This window comes from Corythoichthys intestinalis, chromosome 11, assembly GCF_030265065.1.
Source record: "Corythoichthys intestinalis isolate RoL2023-P3 chromosome 11, ASM3026506v1, whole genome shotgun sequence".
In the NCBI taxonomy this organism is placed as follows: Eukaryota; Metazoa; Chordata; class Actinopteri; order Syngnathiformes; family Syngnathidae; genus Corythoichthys; species Corythoichthys intestinalis.
The window spans coordinates 14,216,267-14,239,633 of NC_080405.1; the positions used below are offsets into that span (position 1 = coordinate 14,216,267).

General features: G+C 36.5%; 1 protein-coding gene across 2 annotated transcripts in view; it reads right to left on the bottom strand.

The window, feature by feature from the left end:
- Nucleotides 1-5,202: 5,202 nt before the first annotated feature.
- The window catches only part of abhd18 (abhydrolase domain containing 18), a 33,624-nt gene continuing 15,459 nt past the window's right edge, over nt 5,203-23,367 (bottom strand). For both annotated transcript variants that reach the window (XM_057850577.1, XM_057850576.1), the window contains exons 8-14: nt 21,644-21,782; nt 17,908-17,997; nt 14,758-14,859; nt 14,422-14,654; nt 14,207-14,343; nt 13,932-14,094; nt 5,203-8,579 (exon numbers count right to left, since the gene is read on the bottom strand). In XM_057850577.1, the coding sequence (XP_057706560.1) occupies nt 8,522-8,579; nt 13,932-14,094; nt 14,207-14,343; nt 14,422-14,654; nt 14,758-14,859; nt 17,908-17,997; nt 21,644-21,782 (922 nt within the window). In that variant the 3' untranslated portion in view covers nt 5,203-8,521. The remainder of the gene's footprint in view (nt 8,580-13,931; nt 14,095-14,206; nt 14,344-14,421; nt 14,655-14,757; nt 14,860-17,907; nt 17,998-21,643; nt 21,783-23,367) is intronic.

Sequence of the window (23,367 nt, forward strand, 5' to 3'; positions counted from 1 at the left end):
TATGGGTTATGATGCCAAATTAAATGCACACAAGTTAATATTCAACTCAACTTTATTTAAAGAGCAAAATTATTATGGAGGTAAATTTGTGTCTTTATTATTCAATCCAAAAAAAAAGTTGCTTCAACCAAATAAAAAGTTGCTTCAATCAAAATATATATTTTCAATCGAAGAAAAAGTCACTTCAATCAAAAAAAAAAAAAGTTTGAATGCAAAAATAAATTTGAAACAAAAAAATGTATTTGAAACTTTTTTTTTTTTAATTTAAAAAACTTTTTTTTTTTTTTTGATTAAAGTCAAGTTTGTTTTTTAATTGAAACAACATTTTTGATTGAAGTAATGTAATTTTGCGTTTGGACCACATTTTGGCTAGGACATTTGTGTCTTTATGATTCAATCAAAAAATAAGTTGCTTCAAACCAAAAAATATATTTTTTTTTTCAAAAGAAAAATCACTTCAATCAAAAAAAAAAAAAGATTCAATCGTAGAAAAAAAGGTTTGAATGTGAAAAAATATTTGAGACTCAGAAATTCGCATTTGAACACTTCATTTTTCATTGAAAGTGTTTTCTTTGATTGAAGCAATCCTTTTTGTGTTTGAGCCATAATATGGGTAGGACATTTGTGTCTTAATCATTCAATCCCAATAAAAGTTGCTTCAATCAAAAAAACTATTTCTTTTTTTGAACTTTTTTTGAAAAGCATAAAGTTTTAAACTCTTTTTTTTTTTTTAAAGTGGAAAAAGTTTTGAACACACTTTTTTTTTTAAGTGGAAAAAGTTTTGAAGGCACTTTTTTTCTATTGAATCATTTTGACACAAAGATTCAACTTCAACGCTACTTCTGACATGTTTGAGTGGCAGGTGACTACGCCAATGGCATAAAAGTTTCAAGCAAGAATAATGGCCACCAGGGCTCCATCCAGCCATCGGACTCTGCTCGAGTCCAAGCCGAAAATAGGGCACCGGTACGGGGGTGTGACATCGGCATCTCACCAGAGTACCCGCGACGGTACGTTGCCCTGTCGCGGCACACTGGCGGGACCCCGATATCACCCCCAGGCGCGGAGGCAGGCTGTCGAGTGGACGGCCCGCGAGTGACACGAAACTCATTCAAAGCTGAAGCGACAGGGCTCCCGGAGCAGGTGCTGGCGTCTTGCCGGTAGTCCACTCGCTTACTGGGCAGGCTAGTGTCTGGCCACTCGCCGGCCACTCCCGTACCAGCGCGTTGCGGACACTCCGGTTGGACCCAATTGCCAACCGTCACGTCAGGGCAGCGGGTGAAGTTCCCTGTGATGAATCACATTAAGCAGCAGGGCACCGTACCATCGCGGGCACTCCAGTAAGATGCCGATGGCACACCCTCGTACCGGTGCCCTAGTTTCGGCTTGGACTCGAGCAGAGTCCGATGGCTGGATGGAGCCCTGGTGGCCATTACTCTTGCTTCATACTTTTATGCCATTGGCGTAGTCACCTGCCACTCAAACATGTCGGAAGTAGTGTTGAAGTTGAATCTTTGTGTCAAAACGATTCAATCGGAAAAAAGTGCGTTCACAACTTTTTCCACTTAAAAAAAAAAAGTGCATTCAAAACTTTTTCCACTTGAAAAAAAAAGTTTAAAACTTTTTGCTTTTCAAAAAAAGTGACTTTTCAATAAAAAATACATATTTCAAATTGAAAAAAATAAAAAAATTAATATTTTTGCAAATGATTTTTTTCTCTTGTTAAAAATTTTTTTTTGATTGAAGCAATTTTTATTGGGATTGAATGATTTAGACACAAATGTCCTACCCATTATATGGCTCAAACACAAATAGGATTGTTTCAATCAAAGAAAACACTTTCCAAAAAAAATTAAGTGTTCAAATGCGAATTTCTGAGTCTCAAATATTTTTTCACATTCAAACCTTTTTTTCTACGATTGAATTTTTTATATTTTGGATTGATTTTTCTTTTGAAAACATATATTTTTTTGTTTGAAGCAACTTATTTTTTGATTGAATAATTAAGACACAAATGTCCTAGCCAAAATGTGGTCCAAACACAAAATTACATTACTTCAATCAAAAAAAATACTTGACTTAAATAAAAAAAAAAATCAATCAAAGAAAAACAGTTTTCAAATACATTTTTTTAAGTTTTAAATTTATTTTTGCAAAGACTTTTTTTTTTTATTGAAGAGACTTTTTCTTCAATTGAAAATATATATTTTGATTGAATCAACTTTTTATTTGATTGAAGCAACTTTTTTTTTTTTTTAATTGAATAATAAAGACGCAAACCTACCGCCATAAATTACACAGCTGTTACAAATTGCTTTGGAAATACAGGATTGAAAGCATTGGGGAGAACAGGATTGTTTATCAGTAGGGTTGGTCGTCCAACTTGCTGTACTAGCATACCGCACGAATGCTATCCACCTTGTGGGTGTAATTAACTAAAAACAATGTTTTCCTGCTGAGTGTACGGTCATATGATCGATTTATAGATGATACAATATAAGCTCGTCTGTCAATGTTCATTCAAAATAGTTGGGAAACTTTTTTTTATTTATTTTTGGAGTCAAACTTTCTAATTTAACAGAAGAAAATATTAGGTAAACCTCCTCTAAAACTAGACGAAATTAGTCTTGAGTTTTTGTCCCAAAAAAAACTAGACGAGGACAAAAACATTTTGAAATTACTAGAATATGACTAAGACGAATCAGTATTATCGTCCAAAAGACTAAGACGAAAATTAAAAGGGCTGTCAAAAACAACACTGGTACTTGCTTTAAAATTTACAAGTAAAAAGTATTTTCTCCCTATGCAAAAGTGTAATATACGTATATATTATATGTACACCTGGATACATGCAGTACATACATACATAATAAATACACATAGATCTGAGTCAATATTCAAAGAAAGAACCACAAAATTGACTGTGGACTTTGTAGAATGGAAAAAACAAGCAATAAATTTGACTGCAGTCACTGCACTGTAAACAAAAGATAAACAAGTTCAAAAACTCCTAAATTTTGCTTAATGACGGATTGCAAGCAACTATCAGGTGCATACCGCCAACTACTGTACAACAGTAAGGTGGTTTTTATAGGTTCGCCTGCTTAATCTTGCTTGACTTGTGTTGCTGCCATCTAGTGCTCGATTGCGGTATAGTTTCACGAGGTTTATTGATTGCCCCGAAGCAGAGCCGTGTAAAGACTACACGGCTCTGCCCCGAATGCATGAAAACGAAATTATCAATTTATAATGAGTATAAACAACAAAAACAAAAAATGCGACAATTTGAAAAGTGGAGTAAAATTACAGATACGTGCTCTAAAATGTAGTAAAGTAAAAGTAACACTTCATATGTATTCATGTACAGATACATAAAAATGTACATAAGTACAGTAACAAAGTACTGTACTTTTACATCGTTACATTCTACCACTGCATGTTGACTGTCCTCTCCAGACCTGACATGGAAAAAAAAGACAAACTTCACGACAGGTTGAGGTTCAATTTATTGACAAGATTTCAAGAAACTGTTTTCTTAGAGGTTCCAGAGAAAAAAAGGTAACAATAAGGTGATCTTTTGTTATACATATCAGCCAGCCATGACTCAGTTGATAGACATGGTTGTCTAGTGAGCAGTTCAATCCCTGTTCCAACTCCTCACTGTTGAAGTGTAATTTTGCGTGAATAAAAGCCTGTAAAGCGCTTTGACAATCAAAACTGTGTTGATTAAATTGCTGTATAAACCCTTTCCATTTTCCATATGAGTCGAAAGCATCTAAGTACAAAAGCAACCCATGAAAAAATTGAAGGGGTACTCTTAATAGACTTAAGTGTAATTAGTTTTAAAACTGGCATTCTGAAAACAAGCAGCCACATCATTCACAAAGTATGTGGATTTAATTCAAATGAACTGTTCACCAAGAGTGGCTCCTTCATTTTGTAATTCCACTTGTAACCCAAGTTTTGAGTAGGTTATAACAAATTAGACACATAAAATAATTTTAATAAACTTCACTTTTAGTAAAGGTGGTCCATTGCCACACGAAAGGCACTAAAGATGAGAATATTTTAAATATATTTGCAAGCATACTTAGTACTGCAATGAATGTATACATATGGCGGAAAACACAAACAAGGCTGAAAGAGCAGTTTCTGCTCTTGCACCACTCTTAAAAATAAACTGTATTTTAATCCAAAAGAACTGTTGTGTTTGGTAGAACAATATGTCTGTATGCTGCCATTGAGAGTTTCATGGCGCATTAAGCCTCCAGAATATTTTAATTTGTCCGTTTTACCCTGGAGAAAATCCCAGAACCACACAGGGGGACCGAGTGAATGACCTACAGAGAGTTGGGACCACAGTAACAAAGGCTACTATCAGTAACACAATGCGCCGCCAGGGACTCAAATCCTGCACTGCCAGACGTGTCCCCCTGCTGAAGAAAGTACACGTCCAGGTCCGTCTGCGGTTCGCTAGAGAGCATTCGGATGATCCAGAAGAGGACTGGGAGAATGTGTTATGGTCAGATGAAACCAAAATAGAACTTTTTGGTAGAAACACAAGTTCTCGTGTTTGGAGGAGAAAGAATACTGAATTGCATCCGAAGAACACCATACCTACTGTGAAGCATGGGGGTGGAAACATCATGCTTTGGGGCTGTTTTTCTGCAAAGGGACCAGGACAACTGATCTGTGTAAAGAATGAATGGAGCCATGTATCGAGAGATTTTGAGTGAAAATCTCCTTCCATCAGCAAGGGCATTGAAGATGAGACGTGGCTGGGTCTTCCAGCATGACAATGATCCCAAACACACAGCCAGGGCAACAAAGGAGTGGCTTCGTAAGAAGCATTTCAAGGTCCTGGAGTGGCCTAGCCAGTCTCCAGGTCTCAACCCCATAGAAAATCTGCGGAGGGAGTTGAAAGTCCGTGCTGCCCAACGACAGCCCCAAAAATCATTGCTCTAGAGGAGATCTGCATGGATGAATGGGCCATAATACCAGCAACAGTGTGTGAAAAGCTTGTGAAGAGTTACAGAAAACGTTTGGCCTCCGTTATTGCCAACAAAGGGTACATAACAAAGTATTGAGATGAACTTTTGGTATTGACCAAATACTTATTTTCCACCATGATTTGCACATAAATTATTTTTTTTTAAAAACAAACAATGTGATTCCCCCCCCCCCCCCCCCCCCCCCCCACATTCTGTCTCTCATGGTTGAGGTTCAACCATGTTGACAATTACAGGCCTCTCTAATATTTTCAAGTGGGAGAACTTGCACAGTTAGTGGTTGACTAAATACTTATTTGCCCCACTGTACATACAATGTATAAAATTAATCAAGATGCTTGTCTTTAAGCAAAGCGGTACCCAACAACTGTAGTTTCCCCAATTATTCTGTGATGACTAGAATTAACGACAGACCCGAGGTAGCATTGCATTTTACTTGGTACCAAAAACCATATGCTCACAAATGCAGTAAAGCAGGTTATGTTTTAGCAATTGTTATATTTCTTAAAAAATAGAAAATAATTTCATTTTAATTGAGAAAATTAGTAAAAATCATTTAATTTTGTTCACTCAAAGACAACCGACATTTATTCAGACTTTTTTCGTCTGTGTTTGTACTACTTTAACTGATGGTTTAATACCTACTTTAAAAACCCGAATCAAATAAATGTTAGTGTAAATATCTTAGGAAAAAAAAGATGAAATAAGGACATTTCAGGGCACCTACAATACTAACTGGTATCAGTCCTTGAAAACAAATCAAAAGCCATACTGTACATTTGAGGAAATTCTATAATGTAGTCTAACTTGGAAGGAACAGCATTCGTAGGCTTCTTTTGTTTATAAAATGTACATCATTTCTGAGCAGATTGATTCCAAGATTCCAAGTACACCTTGCAGGATGCAATGTTTAAACAGGAGCGCATATATGGACCACTGGGGAAAACACTCATTGTAAATGGACGTAATTACAATATGATACAGTAACTTTAACATGTATTGGACTTAGTGTACAAAAACATCAAAGCAAGGGTGTAGATTTGGTCTCAACATTGGTAGGGACGATATAACAGCGTAACCTGCATGTACATTTTTTTTCTGGGGGCGGGACATTAATAAAACCAAACAGATTGGGTGAATGGGGGTCAGGGCTACATTTCTCACAAATATGAACCTGATTAATTGATAGGCTAAATGATCAATGCAAAATAAATCTGTTTTGACTAATACTTTCATGTGTATTGTTTCAGGTCATACACCGTTCGATTCAAACCTTTGTTTTCAAAAACTACTAAAGAAACATTTTGTAAACTTCCAGAATAAATGCCTGGATTTACTTAACATGGAACTACATGTTAGCCTACATTGTCCTTCACCACAAGAATAACAGCTTTATTTGGCGGTCTCTTTTATCTTCTTTTCCCTTATTTTCATCTCTAAAATGCATTAGTGGGTTGAGCAATTATGGAAAAAATAAAAATCGGGATTAAAATGTTTACCTTGATTATGATTAATGTATGATTATCTGAAAAAATGTCTGCATCAGCTGCAAATTAAAATATTTGAAATAAATAGTGTAGAAAATAAATCAATACAATACAATAATTAATAAATAAATGCTCGAATATTTGACGGTATTTGGTTTCAAAAGTGTAAAGTCAAAACATAATCTAGCCTTCTTTCATTCTAAAGTAGGCCGTTTCCAAGAAGAAAAGTAGTTTTTTTTTTTTTGACTGTCAACATTTTCCTGTGTAACACAGATTGCGACCTCTCTCTCTAAGCAGCTTCTTGCTCACGTTTTGCTGGTTCTATATTTTACAGCAGAGTTCACTGCATTTCTTACAGTTAAATTAACCTTTAACAGTAGAAAACACATAGAGGAGGACACCTATCTGAGCAACTCCTACTCGAATTTTGCAGGTTAGCAAGTTCACACAGTTTAATGTTATGATAACTCTGATACAGGTCGGACTCTGATCCATTGCCTCCCCCGAAGAGGTAAGCCATTTTGATATTTTTACTTATTTTTTGGCTTGGCATTTTGCCATTCTGCTTCTGTCTGACAATAAATGACCTGAACATTTTTTTTTAATTCATATAGGGTATCACAACAGTCATCTAGGACGATTTTTCTAAAATATGGATATTTAAATAAATTCGCCATGTTTGGCCTTGGTCTTTTTGTAGTAAGCCTGTTCATGTCTACAGGTAAGCTCTAGATTTACCAGCTTTACTTTTTCTGTTGAAAAAGAAAACCTTAGTAAGGCAGAAGTGTAAATTAACAGAATTAAGATTTGTTATTATTGAAAAAAATAAAAGTGTTCGTTCACTGTCACTGAGTAGCATTTGCGATCGCTACACAAAAATAGCAATATAAATTACCCCCAACAACGGTCAGACGTAACACAACCAGAGGATATAATATATAAGAAAGTTGGGGCTTATGGTGGTAAAAGATAGCTTGTTGAAACAGGAGAATGTCATCGTCAGTGTCGTAAAGCAATGGACACAAGAAAAAGGTGTCGATAAAAAAGCTAACGCTGGATCACGTCGACTCTTTTTCAGCACTCGACACTCAAGCCATCTCTTTAATTGAACGTTTGTATGTTCTTCCACATCTTTACCAGCGATTTTGGCACCAGCGACATCATTTTAGGACAGAATTGGTAGGTTTAGCTCAGTAAACATCTTGTTTGTACGCTATTTACATGAATCTAAAATGAGGGACAAACTCGAGTTTGACCCCCCCAAGCAACAGTTGCTAACATCATGAATATTAATGAGCAAAGGTGACGAGTTACTTGCGGTACGCTATTGGCTACTGATGGACTTCAGGAAATCTGTTACGCCTGGGGTGGAAAGAGACTCCCAACATTAAATTCTTCAGCATACATCCAACAGAGGGTCTATCTTTTTCCACCAACATAGCTGCCATATCCAAGAAGGTCCAACAGCTCCTCCATTAAGGACCCTATACTCACACCTGCCACAGGCTATTCTCCCTTCTGCAGAAGTTGAGAAGCATCCGCTGCACGACAAGCAGACTCCTGAAAAGTTTTATCCTCATAGCTGTAAGAGCCCTGAACTTGGATTTTGCTGGACTTTTGCACTTTTTCTTTGTTATGAATGTTTTTGGTTTTAAATCAGCTACCTCTTATTCTTATTTCCTAACTTCTATGTATTTAACTTGGCACCTGCTTTTAAGGAAAACACCTCTATGTACATGTTACCTGGAACTCCCAAATAAACCTCGGTTTTTATTTGATGTATTCACACTAAAATGTTAAAATAGATATGTAGGCAAATTGGTGTGAAATATGTGTTTTAGGTACGTCACATCAGTAATCACCAAACAAAATCAAAAAATTCTATAAAAGCTGCACTCTCTTATTTGCATTCAGAGGCTGAGAGATAAATTGCAGGTGGACGAACTCACGTTTGTACTGTACATGATACCGTACATAATACACACACACGCACAGTGCAAGTTCCGGGTACCAATAGTGTCCTCGCTACAGAAGGTGGGGATACTTCAGGCAGAATCTGTTGAATGCATCATAGATGGCCTGTCTGGGGAAAAACACAAATACTCCATTAAAATACATCCGCCTACAAACAACTAGTGACTATAAAGAGTAATATAAAAACCTAATTTGTGGAACCTTGTGACTTTTCAATGGGCCATATTATGTAAAATGGCATTTTAAAATTGTGTTTATGAAAATATAGTTTGTTCTTTGTTTATGACAGAGTTCGCTTCCTTACACGAAGTCATAATTTCATTCGATATTTGTATAAAAATATTTCAAGGCCATAATTGAAAAGAATCCAAGGAAATACACCAAGTATGGCATTAACCTGCAATGTATCAGACTAGGAGTGGGAACCTCTTGGTACCTCACGATACGATATGATTTGCGATACAAAGGTCACGATAACGATGATCTGACGATATAGTGCAACGATTTTCGATACATTGGTCGGGAAATCATTCCAGGATATTCTACAAAAACTAATAAACAAAAAAAAACAAGCTTCTGCTGTGAATTAGAATGAGTTTATCACTAGTAGACATCTAATCCATTTGAACTGGGAGGGTGGCAGCGAATGAACTTAATTCGCTGCCATCCCTCCCACTTCAAACGGATTGAACGTCTATGGCTGTCAGTGGCAGCTGATGCCAGGCAATGAGTAATTTTGGGCCATGTACCTGTTGATTTTCAGCTACTTCCTGTTGATTTGGGGGTATTTTATGGGTCACTTGCTGTCTACAAAACACTTAATGGCCTTGGACCAAAATACATGCTTGACTTGTTAGATTCCTATGAGACATCTAGACCCCTAAGGTCGTCTGGAACGGGTCTTCTGCATGTTCCAAGAACAAGAACCAAGCAGGGTGAGGCAGCATTTAGTTATTATGCTCCTCACCTCTGGAACAAGTTACCCGAACGTCTGAAGTATGCTCAAACTGTTAGCTCCTTTAAATCAGGGCTAAAAACGCTTTTGTTTGGCACTGCATATCCATAACTGTCTATATATTTCAACCTACCTGCCTTCTATTCCTCTTGTGCTTATCTCCATTGCTGATTTCAATGATTATTAGTAGTAGTAGTTTTTGCTTTATTTTTATTTTTGTTTTATTTTTATTTATTTATTTTTATTCTGTGATTAAATGCGTTCATTTGTCTTGGTTTTTACGTTGTGTTGATTTAAATGTGATTTTTATGGTCTTCATGTGATGTAAAGCACTTAGAATTGCCTTGTGTTGAATTGTGCTATATAAATAAATTTGCCTTGCCTTGCCTTATTTTAAGTTACAGAACAGGAAGTGACCTGGGAATCACTCAAATGAATAGGCATTGACTCAAACTCAACAGGAAATGACCTGTAAATGCCCTAAAATGAAAAGCAAGTGACCTGCAAATGCGCGAAAATCGGACCGAATGATTGAGAATTCTCTGGTTTTGAATGAACGAACGTTCCCAGTCTAAATGGACTGGGCGTCGAGCACCGTCAATGGCAGCCTTTTTTTTTTTTTTCTTTTTTTTTAAATTGACACCTTTTAAAAACGATATCTCGATTCTACAGGAGCATATCGATAACCTTTTGGGATACAAAGTATCATGATATATCACTATTTCGATATTTTATCACACCCCTATATCAAACCATACACATCATACGATTTCATAAAAATAGTTGGTAGTAAGAGTGTTGTTTTTGTTAACAATTGCACAGATGAAAATATTTTGTTGACCACACTGTTTATAGGACGATAAACTGAACATGTTTTGGATGACAAACATAACGAGACGTTTGATAGTTTACATCTGACGAGACAATTCGGAAATGCTAATTATTTCTGTCAGATGGTCACAATGACGTCATTTTTGTTATTGAAGGATGAAGGCCTGTCAAGTTGAAATTCATGTTGTTGTTGTTGGGGGCGTGTACACTAACATTTTTATTCGTGGGCAGATCGCTATGAAATTTGGTGTGCATAGTTTATTCAAGGGATGTACACTGCAAATTTATAAGGTCTTAATCAGATTATTTTTCTTAAATCTAGTCAAATCATTTTCTCCATCTTGTTTTGAATGTTAAAATCAGGTTATTCCACTTACTCTAAGTAAATATTACTATGTGTTCCTTTTAAGCCTATGCATTTAAAAGTTGGTAATTTTTCACCTAGGGTTTTGGAATTAAAAACATTTCTAACAAACCTTTTTTTTCCAGATTAAATATACCAATGTATTGCTTAAAACAAGTGACTCTTATTGAGACTCTTAATTTGTCTGCATGCACACACAAATACGGATATACATCCGCACAATCACACATTCACACACATTCCTCCCTCCCTCTAGTCCGCTTCCATCTTTTCATCCTATCACTGCCCCTCCACCAGCCATGACCGGGTAGTTTTCCTTATTGTCGTACAAAAAGTTTCCTGCACGTGACCTGTGCGTCATATCTCTGCTATGTTGTATGCTCACTCGTAATTTCGCTGACAAGTCTTGTGTGTCAATGACTAGCAAAAGTCTGTATCATGTATTAAGCTTATTTTCAGATAGCTATTTTTCTTATTTCAAGAAATCGGAGTAAAATTTATTAGAAGCACTGGCAGATAATTTCACTTATTTCTAGTTGATTTACACTGAAAACAAGGAAATTTAACTACTTTAAAGGAAGTGTGTTTTTGTAGCATACTGTATACGCATCGATCCTCTGAATCAGATTTTTGATCTCATCTTGGACGGGAGGTTGTCATTTGGACAGGCTTTTATTGAACTGAATGTGTTTTACAGTGTGATTGAGCTGAAGACCATATTTCTGATCTGGCAACCCTGGAGACAGACGGTGCCAAAACTCAGTTTTGTTTGGAGCACTGTCAAGATTTCCACTCTGGAAGGAATTTTCCAATTGTGCAGTTTTAACCCCCAACAACATCCGTCTAAACGTTATGATCATCTTAGAAAGCTTTTTACCTTAGACTAACATATTTACAAATGACTTCAATATGACTAATACTAATTTCGCCATAAAGACTAAATCTAAAAGGGCTGTTAAAAATAACACTGGGTACTACCCAGTGTTGTTAATAACAGCGTTTCTAACGACATTATTTTTTTCAGTAGTGAGTAATCTATTTAATTACTTTTCCCATCTTTGCAACACCGTTACCGTTATTGAGGATGTGAAGGGGCGTGTTACAACAATTTGGTTGAATCATTAGCTGCCTTCTGCCTGGATAGAGCATAGCGGGAGGGGGGAGGAGGTGGTGACGCCGTTACAAACGTGATTATGATTGGCTAGGTGGCTGGGAGCGTTAGCATTCGCGTTCTCGTTAGCATTAGCATTTAGTTTGGCGAGCGTCAGCTTAAACTCTCGGGAAACTTTAGTTTTTTATTTACATACATTTCGTGGTGTCCTGGTGGAAATAATGTACTGTTTTCCTGCTGAGTATGCATTATCATCACTTAGTTGGCATTGTCCTTGTAGACCCAGCAATATAATGTTTTTTGCTTTTAATTACCAAAAACAGTCACTTGCCCTAAACTTTTCTTTAATGACGCGCAGTACTGGCCAAAGGTTTGGACACACCTTCTCATTTGTGTGTTACTTTATTTTCATGAAAGGTCAAATAACTAAAAACATGTACAATATCCTAGCATCTTTAATTAGCCACCCTTTGCTCTGATTACTTTCTTGCACACTCTTGCCATTCTCTTGATGAGCTTCAAGAGGGAGTCACCTAAAATGGTTTTTGACTTTTATGCCTTTTCAGGGTTGATTCGTGGAATTTATTGCTTTATCAATGAGGTTGGGACCTTCATTTGTGTTGCATTGAATGAGGTGTGTCCAAAACTGTGGCCTGTACTGTATCCATGAACCTTGTGTGATGTTTTTAAACAAAACAACTTGAGCAAATAAATGAGAGGCAGGAGATTCAGAGCCTCATCTGCATATTGAAAATATATCTATATGGCGGAAAACACAGACAAGACTAAAAAAGCAGTTTCTGCTCTTGCACTCTTCTTTAAAAGAAACTGCTGTACTTCAAGCCAAAACAACTGTTGTGTTTGACAGAACAATACGTCTATATGCTGCCATAGCAGATTCACGGCGCATTAAGCCCCCCAACTATTTTTAATTTGTCCGTTTTACCCTGAAAACCCCCGTTTACAGACGTCGCGCAACCGCTATTATTTCAACTTAGCCATAAAAAGAAGGTAAGTAATCGTATTTATTATTTGAAAGGTCTGTCATTTATACTGTAGCTTAGAATCATTAATTGATGTCTAATATTTAGTTAAAAAAAAAAAGAAAAAAAACGGCTTTAAAAAATTATTCACTCGCATATTTTAAACTTTTAAACAAATTTCGTCACAATGAAAAAATTGGCGTCTGTAAAAAAATCACGGATATCTACCTCATAACTGTCGCTTAATTGTATTTTTTTGGTACTGTCGCATTTCCCCCAATATTTTAGATGATAAATATTCGATCCAAACAAAGAAAAAATTGAAAAAAAAAAAAGTTTAAAAGGGTAAATAAATATATGAAAATAAATATCTTAATTACTCCTTGATGTCTGCGATTTCTGCATAGCGACCCTTGTTATATTACCATGTTTCACCCATAAAATCTCCCAAAAATCCAGTTCTAGCCATTCACAGCTGTGTCTTGACACTCGGTGATACATGCTACATGGAGTTTTTGGATCGAAAAGAGGTAAGTACGCAATAGTATCTCGTTAAAATCGTTGCGTCCTTAATTCTGCTCTCGCATGCTCTCACCTCCAGTTAGGGTTATGCGGTTTAAAAAAAAAAAAAAAAAAAAAAAACGTTTTTTTTTTAAAAAATGCCCTCTTGTTCAAAATTTTTCTTCCCCCAGAAAATTGAGATTTTAAGCTTTCCAATGATGTATCACACATACATATAGGACAATTTTGAAATTTGGCCAAATTGGGGGTCTCAGAACTTCAAGTGACCTGAGTGTTTTCCGCCATATATAATGGGTGTGATGATACACACAAGTCATGGTTCGGTACAGGGGTCACGTTACAGTGTGGGTTAAGTACAAAAGGAAAAACAATAAGGATTTTTTTTTTCCCCTCACAGCATTTGAAAGTTAACGTTTACTATACAATGGTGACATAAAAAAAAAAAAAAGGAAAAAGTGTGACCTACGTTTTTTAATAATTAAAAAAATCAGTTCAATTCAATCAATTAATATAAACATCTTTGATGTGAAAGATGTTATAGAATGTATTATGTAATAATGTGGAGAACATGACAAGTAACGTTAGTTACTTTGCTGAGTAATTAATTAGTCTTAGAATGAGGTAACTGAGTTACTAAATTGTTCTAACTGTAACTAATTGCTTTTTTAAAGTAAGATTAACAACACTGGTAGTACCTGAAGACGTTCTGTTTAAACAGATAAGCACTGATGTGTCCTCCATTCAAATATCGAACTTCACATCCAGGCCAGATCTCCTGCAGGCTAAGAACCCCTGTGCGAGGGATATAGGCGTCCTCTTTGGCCTGCACCACGATGATAAGACTGGTGTCAACGGGGACTAGGAGGGAAAGCAAAATACAATTTAACGGTACAAAAGTTGTGACAGCTAAATTCATGTTTAACAATATGAAAATGAAGCATGTTCACTTGATGACTCAATATGAACTAACCAGAAAAATTGGCCATGTGTGTACACTCGTCCATCACTCCCTTCATGAAACTTATGGACTCGCTGTGTAATGATGGACGACAAATTTGATCTGAATTTGCCTTCTTCCCAATCAGTGATTTCCTTCCTTGGAAGCCACTGGGAAAAAAAGAGAATAGCAGGCAACATATTATTACTGTACTTGACTAAAAACCAGTGTTCCAATCACAATCTTACCTTGGTAAAGGCTCTAAACTTGTCTTGGTGTTGTCATCTTCTAATAATTTGTCAAGTTTGTCTCCAGCTACATCTTCTCCAATCCACAGACCAGGCCTAATTTCTGCCTTTGCTCCTGCCCTGGAGTAGTAGCCCACTGATAGTTCTCTTGGCTGGTCTAGCAGCTGCTCCAAAGAATTCACTCTACCCGATGAGTGTTTTACGAACTCTTGAGCCATCTTGAAGGAGTCAGTCTAAAAGATGGCGACACACTGGATTAGTTTACATGTCTAAATATTGTTTTCTTAATAGTTATCGGATGATCATGTGTTGTGGGAAAAAAAACAGTCAACAAACCCCACAATACTCCAACAGCTTAATGATCTCTTCTTCATACACTGAATTGATGGCATATTGCTTCTCCAACTCCGACCAATTCACTGCTTTACTCAGCACGCCCTATACAAGCGAGACAAAAACAATGTTGAACACATTTTCAAATGTATGGGCATCAAGTTGTGTGATTATTTAATTTTTTATTAGTTATTTTTCATACCTTAGATGTAATTTTATTCAGTTTGCAAGAAGTTTGCTTTGGAAATACCCACACTATCCTTTTGAAGCAATTTCATTGGTCATTTTTGCCTGCCTCTGCAAACTTTCAGATTCTCAATAATGTGTAGCTGACCGGATTAGATTTGAATAATACATTTTTGAATTTAAATGCTTTGCACTGATTGGATATGTGAATGTGTCAGTAGAAGGTATAAAGACCTTTCGTGGCCGTTGGCAGTCGGTGGACAAATGCCAAAGGAAAAAAAACCTCGCCTATTGATCGATTTTGTGTTGGGTGTCTCAAGTCTTACTACCATCGAGAATCAGAATTAATTAGTGCTACAACAATACATTGATTAACTCGAGTAATACGATTAGGGCTGTCCCAAACGACTAATTTTCTCCCGATTAGTCAGCCGACTATTTTTACGATTAGTCGACTAATCTAATAATTAAATTTAAAAAAAAAAAAAAATTTTTTTAAACTAATTTAGCAATGAAATTTTTGTTGACGCTTATCAATTTAAAAAAAACATATTGGAACACTCAAATCATTTATTAAAGTACAAATAAACACGTAAATAGCAATAATAAATCACAAATAAACAATGAGTTCAAATGTTGATAGAATTAACTAGTGTAGCATCCCGATTGAAAAGATGGTCTCTTAAACTGATGGTTTACAACTTTTATTCCATCCTTGATGTAAACACACTGTAAGAGCTACGGTGCACACAAATAAAGCAACACAATTAGAAATTAACAAAAACTTTTCACCTTTTTCCTTTTAAACCTTATTTATATATCAATGAATTGCCTATATGAATTGCCTTTACCTTATTACCTTATCATTGACAATCTCTCCCTTGAGTGCAATCACTGTATATACTGTATATATTTATGACCTTTTAACCTTAAATAATTTTCTACACCATAAAATAAACCATAACATGAAATAAACCTTTCAATTAGCATTAAGAACAATACTAATAGCACTTATAGGCCCATTGTCAATGAAACATTATTATTTAGTAAGGCGACAGCACCCTCTGGTGTACAAAAAAAAAAAATAATAATTACAAACTGCGTGAAGGCGCTTGAGGTGTTTATTCACGGCCGACGTGCAGCCAAGCTTGGCACTGAAGAGACAGGACAGAAGAGTGTACTCTCCTTTGTTTCTTTGAAATGAGTCAATGTTTTGGACACTCTGGTGCGCTTTTTTTGGCTTTGTGCCGCTTTCCCCGCTTGCAAACAGAGCATCCGACATTCTGACTTTCCACGCATATATTTTTTTAACCCTTCATTAACCGTCGACGGCATGTTGTGCTCGTCGACGGATTTACGTCATCGATGGGTTCGACTACGTCGACTAGTCGGGACAGCTCTAAATACGATTAGAAAAAAGCTTCGAATCAAATTTTGCTGCTTCGAGGATTCGTTTAATTAAGAGTGACGTTGTAATGGTTTGGTTTTAAAGTGTCACAGTTAAGTTTTATTGATTTGGTTGAATACACTGCCCTCTAATGGCAACAGTGAATATGCCGTAAATCGTTTAACATGGCTGAATACAACTGCTCCCTATTAAGACCAACATAATGTATGTTTTTGTTTGCGCTAATATGTTCGTTTATACATTCGTTATTTAGTTTAGAAGTGTATTTAGCAGCTTTTTGTGGGTATATGTGTTGAAACGATTTGTTAAGAGCATGTAAAAAAAAGTTAGCATTTAAGCTATCGGACTTTTTCAATGCAAGTTAGCCAATTGTTCTTTTGTTGTACCCCTTTTTTTTTAATAATGTTTGAGGCAAAACAAAAGTTTTTAATTTATTTTTAAACGCAATTACCATATTTTTTTCACTATAAGACGCACCTGACTACAAGCCGTTACCCACCAAATTTGCCACTGCCATGGGCATTAATCAATGGTTATAACAGATGTCATTTAGTGTTATCCGGTAAATTATCTTACTTTTGTATAGATGTAAAAGATCCGGGATGTAAATAAATGGTAGTGACATATTTTGCCGGATGACATCTGTCATAAACATTCAGTAATGCCCATGATAGTGTCATTTCATCATTATGACGGTCTTATGAAAGTCTTATGTCGCCGCTGTCAATTGTTACCTATTACCCTAACTAAATCAACAAATAAGCCGCACTGGACTATACACCGCAGGATTCAAAATGAAGGAAAAAAGTGGCGGCTTATAGTCCAAAAATTACACTATTGCTCTTGTGAAATGAAAGTGGAATCCTTCATAATTTGAAGTAACACTCAGGATTCTTATTTTGTATTTGCATTTAATGCTCTTTTGAAAGTGTGATAGTAACAAGCTCAAATAAATACTATTGCAAGCATAAACACATGATTATTTATTTAACATATCCTTAAATGTATTTTGCAACGCTTTAAATATTCATAATTCGATTACTCGAGTATTCGAACTAATTGATAATCGATTACCTAAATAATTGATAGCTTCAGCCCTAGAATTAATATAGCGTTTGCAATAGTTGGTTGGTGTTGGTGTTATACTTATATAGCGCTTTTCCTCCTTTCAAGGCGCTCAAAGTGTACAAAATAAAACAGAAATGTTTTAAGCACTAACATTCAATTAGCTGACACCTTGCAGATTTGAACATTCGTCAATGACAACAAACTTGACTATTTAATCCAAAATTACACACAGTAATATGTATCAGAGTAAATCACCAACAAAGGAATCACTTACAAAAGTGGTTGCAATCAAATCATTAACCACACAGGTGACTTATTTAAGCAATAAATAATGAAAAATTTGGATATCCACACAAGATCAGCTTAAAATAGTTCGATATTATAGCAATTTTGTGTTTCAGTCAAGATTTTGGTAATCCATGTAGAGTAACCAAAAATGTTAATAAATGAATAGACGTCTCCACTTGTGGTCGAAAGTGTGTGTAGTTTACCGTGGTGAAGACACTTGAGGCAGTGGACCATGACAGGCAAGGAATCAGGGGAATGGGCTTCGGCCAATTAGTCACTGCTAAGGACGACATCTACAGACAAACGATAAACAAATTTAAAAGTAATACATTCTGCGGGACAGGGATTCTTAAAATATGATACAAGTATCACCTAAAATGTTTTTTTTTTGTTCAAATGTTCATCTTGGTGCAATTAGTTTTGGATACATTTATAGTCATTATTTATTCAGTTTTCATTTTCCAATACGAATACTTTTAAAAAGTACATCTACAAGTATTTAAATAACTTTTTAGATAACCTTTAGGTAGTATTTAAGTCATTTTTAAGGAGTAATAGTAAGAGTAGTGTCAAAGTCAAGTTGCTAATCCAGACAATCACCAGTGTTCACCTATCAAATGATGTTGTATTGGTCAAGTGACAATACATCATGTTTCACCGCACTACTGCCGGTGGTATGATTTCACAATAAGAGTCTCTGGAGGTTTTAACATTACATTACAGCAGCAAATTGGGCCCCATCAAGAGTATTTTTAGTCAAATGAAAGCAGCAACCTTTGTTCATGAAAAGCTGTAGTCTTTGTTGCATTTTAATCACAAAAGAAACAGGACTGAGGTTACGCTGTTGAATACTGGAAATGTTTTATTAAAATGTATTATGGCTTGGTTTCCCATGAGCTCACCACCTACGGAAAGACCCAAAAGGGTTGGGTGCAAAGTTTCACAGTGCCTCTAGACTGGCAGACTGTGGCGATGATCCCTTTTTTCCAAGAAGGGGAACTGGAGGGTGTTCCAACTATAGAGGGATTGTGTTCATCAGCCCTCAAGGTTAGGTCTATTCAAGGGGACTGGAGTGATATGGAGGACAATAAATAATATACTGTACATAATATACTTATATATATATTCATATATACTGTATATATAAAATAAATACACAAATAAATTATTAAATGTTTCATGAAAATGGTTTTATTTCAATATTTATTAATATCTTTATTTATTTCAATTTATATATATATTTTTTCATTTTTTATTTAATTTCTAATTATTTCAACATTTATTTCCATTTTTATTTTTTTCAACATTTATTTATTTATGCAAATATATACACAGTGGTACCTCTACATACGAATTTAATTCGTTCCAGGACCTTGTTTGTAAGTCGAAATGGCCGTATGTCGAGCAGGAATTTCCCATAGGAATACATTATAATTCCATTAATTCGTTCCAAAGCCTAAAAACATACACTAAATTCTTAATAAATACTGCTGGCACTGTTACAAATGGCAATTAAACATAGAAAAACAAATAAGTTATTAATAAATAATTCAGAATAATATAATAATAATAAGAATAATTAATAATTATTCCTGTAAATAATGTAACGAATCGGATTCTAATATGGCGGACACTTTTTACTGTCCCTGAACGCACCGCGAAGGTGACGTCTCAGTGAGATAGGTCGGTGCGGTAGAGATAATACTTTCGTTTTCTTGAGAGCGGTCAACTGCTTAAGACAATGGGCGTTTTGTGTTGGATAAGTTCTTAAATAAATGATAAAAACGTGACGAAGCTGGCGATTTCCTTGGCAATGTTACCACAATAATAATTGTCACCTTAACTTATAAATAGTGGCGAATGGTGGTCGGAAGAGGACCATGGAGCTGTATTGTTGAGCCAGTTCAGGGACGCGCACCCCAAGCTCATATTTTTCTATAACTTGCATCTTCATTTCAAAGGTAAGCATCACTTTTTTCCTTGTTTCTCCAACTGTATCAACTTTTTTTGAAAACTGTGTTGATTTCTCACACAAGAAAATCCACCGTGCGTTCGTTTGCAGTGCTGTCATGTCGTCGTATTTCGAGCAACTCGTCGGATGTAGAAACAAATGGCGGCTCAAATTTTACGTCGGATGTCGAAAAGATCGTGTGTCGAAGTGATCGTATGTAGAGGTACCACTGTATTTCAACATTTACTTATTTCAATTTTTATTTATTTCACTTTTTATTTATATCATTCTTGAGCTCTCGTTTCCCTTGTACTGTATTATTTCACGCAGGTACAAGGGGAACGAGAGTGCAAGAATGAAATAAATAAATATTGAAATAAATAAATAAATGTTGAAATAAATAAATATATATTGGAATAAATATACGTATATTGGAATAGATAAATACATGTTGGAATAGATATAAAATGTTGAAATAATAAATAAAAACTCAAATAAATAGTGGAATAAATATCTATACACTCACCGGCCACTTTATTAGGTACACCTGTCCAACTGCTCGTTAACACTTAATTTCTAATCAGCCAATCACATGGCGGCAACTCAGTGCATTTAGGCATGTAGACATGGTTTAAGACAATGTCCTGCAGTTCAAACCGAGCATCAATATGGAGAAGAAAGGTGATTTGAGTGACTTTGAACGTGGCATGGTTGTTGGTGCCGGAAGGGCTGGTCTGAGTACTTCAGAAAGTGCTGATCTATTGGGATTTTCACGCACAACCATCTCTAGGGTTTACAGAGAATGGTCCGAAAAAGAAAAAAATATCCAGTGAGCGGCAGTTCTGTGGGCGGAAATGCCTTGTTGATGTCAGAGGTCAGAGGAGAATGGCCAGACTGGTTCGAGATGATAGAAAGGCAACAGTGACTCAAATAACCACCCGTTACAACCAAGGTAAGCAGAAGAGCATCTCTAAACGCACAGTACGTCGAACTTTGAGGCAGATGGGCTACAGCATCAGAAGACCACGCCGGGTGCCACTCCTTTCAGCTAAGAACAGGAAACTGAGGCTACAATTTGCACAAGCTCATCGAATTGGACAATAGAAGATGGGAAAAACGTTGCCTGGTCTGATGAGTCTCGATTTCTGCTGCGACATTTGGATGGTAGGTTCAGAATTTGGCGTCAACAACATGAAAGCATGGATCCATCCTGCCTTGTATCAACGGTTCAGGCTGGTGGTGGTGTAATGGTGTGGGGAATATTTTCTTGGCACTCTTTCGGCCCCTTGGTACCAATTGGGCATCGTTGGAACGCCACAGCCTACCTGAGTATTGTTGCTGACCATGTCCATCCCATTATGACCACAATGTACCCAACTTCTGATGGCTACTTTCAGCAGGATAATGCGCCATGTCAGAAAGCTGGAATCATCTCAGACTGCTTTCTTGAACATGACAATGAGTTCACTGTACTCAAATGGCCTCCACAGTCACCAGATTTCAATCCAATAGAGCATCTTTGGGATGTGGTGGAACGGGAGATTCGCATCATGGATGTGCAGCCGACAGATCTGCACCAACTGTGTGATGCCATCATGTCAATATGGACCAAACTCTCTGAGGAATGCTTCCAGCACCTTGTTGAATCTATGCCACGAAGAATTGAGGCAGTTCTGAAGACAAAAGGGGGTCCAACCCGTTACTAGCATGGTGTACCTAATAAAGTGGCCGGTGAGTGTATATTAGTATATATACATTGAAATAAAAAATCAATTATAAAAAATAAAACAAATATTGAAATCAATAAATAAATATTGAAATAGAGGTATTTTAATTACACATTTATTTAATTGTGTATTTATTGATTTCAATTTTGCACTCCTGGTCCTCCAAAGAGAGACTGTCTGACGGGAAGTCGAATCCCTAAACAAACTAAGAAGCTCCTCACTGATTTGAACGAAAGGATGTGCTATAATGCTATCACTTACATATCCTCCCATGGAGATACCGGTCATTCCAACAGGTGAGTACCCCTCACTCTCCAGCCAATGGAGAAGCACAGAGGACTCCAAGATCAGAGCTCCACCCATCACAAACAGGTCTGAAACATTTTTTAGACAGGACCTCCTAAAAAGATAGAGATTACGTGGGGGTCTTTGCATAAAAATCAGGGTTGTATTTTTTCCTTGCGTTACTTCTATGTACAGTAATTTAGTTGCCAGATGTTATCCACACCAAATGAGGGAACCTGCTTGCATTGCCTGTTATTACACTGGCCAAAGACAATGAAAATGTTCTAGTTAAATTGAATTGCTGCGTATATTTCAGCACTGAGAAGTCTCCACGTAATGTGTGTTGGCCACATTTGAAGGAAATGAGAACAGGCCCAAGGATGGCCAGCAATTAAATCTGGCTATATTCACTACCAAATAGAGCAGGGCGGTAAACCGAAAATTTACCGTCACCGAAATTCTTAACGATGACCGACGTAATTTTGACCATGTCGGTAAATTCGGTAAATTAATAAAACAAGAAAATATAGTCTTTTCATCCCGCTTTGATTCTGTGTTGTTCGTCTATGTTCATTCCCCTTTAAGAAAGCAGTGAATGTGCTTACGTAGGGAGTCACGTGATCATCAGGAAGCCAATCAAACAAAAGCCCGGTAAGCTAACGCTAGCAGCTAACGCTACAAGCAAAATGTGATGGAGTGTGGCTTAAGGGAGGTTCACCAAACTTTCAACCGACATTTAGTAGACTCTTGGTGGCATCCAGACGGGCTTTCACCCGCTGTCCTCCTTTGTTCTCACGATTTCCGGAGATGGTGCTTTCAGTGCTTTCTACTGGTAGCGAGGCTAACGCTAGCTAGCGGCTAACGCTACATATGAACGTTATGGAGTCGGATAGCGGCTCTAACATTGTCGAAACGGCTGAACTTAATGAGTGGATTGGGCACGGACTGCATCTAGCAATTACTATGTGGCGTTATTTTGTATCTGTGTGTGATTCCTCTGATAGCTTTTGTGATGGTAAAGCATTCAGCATAAAGTAGAATCCAACGGCAAAACTTATAATGACCGAGAAATGGCCCCAGCTATTTTTATTGTGCGTGCACTTATTGAAAAATGCACTGGGGGGGGGGGGGGGGGGGGGGGGGCTTAAACCATAAAGTAAACACTTGTATTTAATAATTATGTCACAGCAGCCATTAACAATAAGTTGTCTTTTTGAAGTGTACTGTTCAAGCTGCAAGTCATTTGTGTTACAATTACATGTTTGCACAGGCATATTGATTTTGACAATGTACATTGTTCAAGTCATACACGCTGTTATAAATGTTCATACTTGAATTCTTATTGCTTACAATACATTTTTATAAACTTAATGTTTAGACTGCATGTACAATTGTTAAATACAGTATATCAAATTGAATGCTGGTAAATAAATCAACAAGAAATAGTTAATCTGTATTTCATGCATTGATTCAGATTTTCAAATTATATAACAGTCCGCTTGGGCGAATTTATCGGCATTTATCGTTATCGAGATAAATCTGCTCAATTTATCGTGATACATGTTTAAGGCCATATCGCCCAGCCCTACTACCAAATGGCAAAAAAGAAGCCCCGTTTACAAAACGCTAGCTTGCAGGAGTCCACAAAATGAACAACACCGGCCTGAAACGCCTCCTTGCTTTAAATGTATTCAATATTC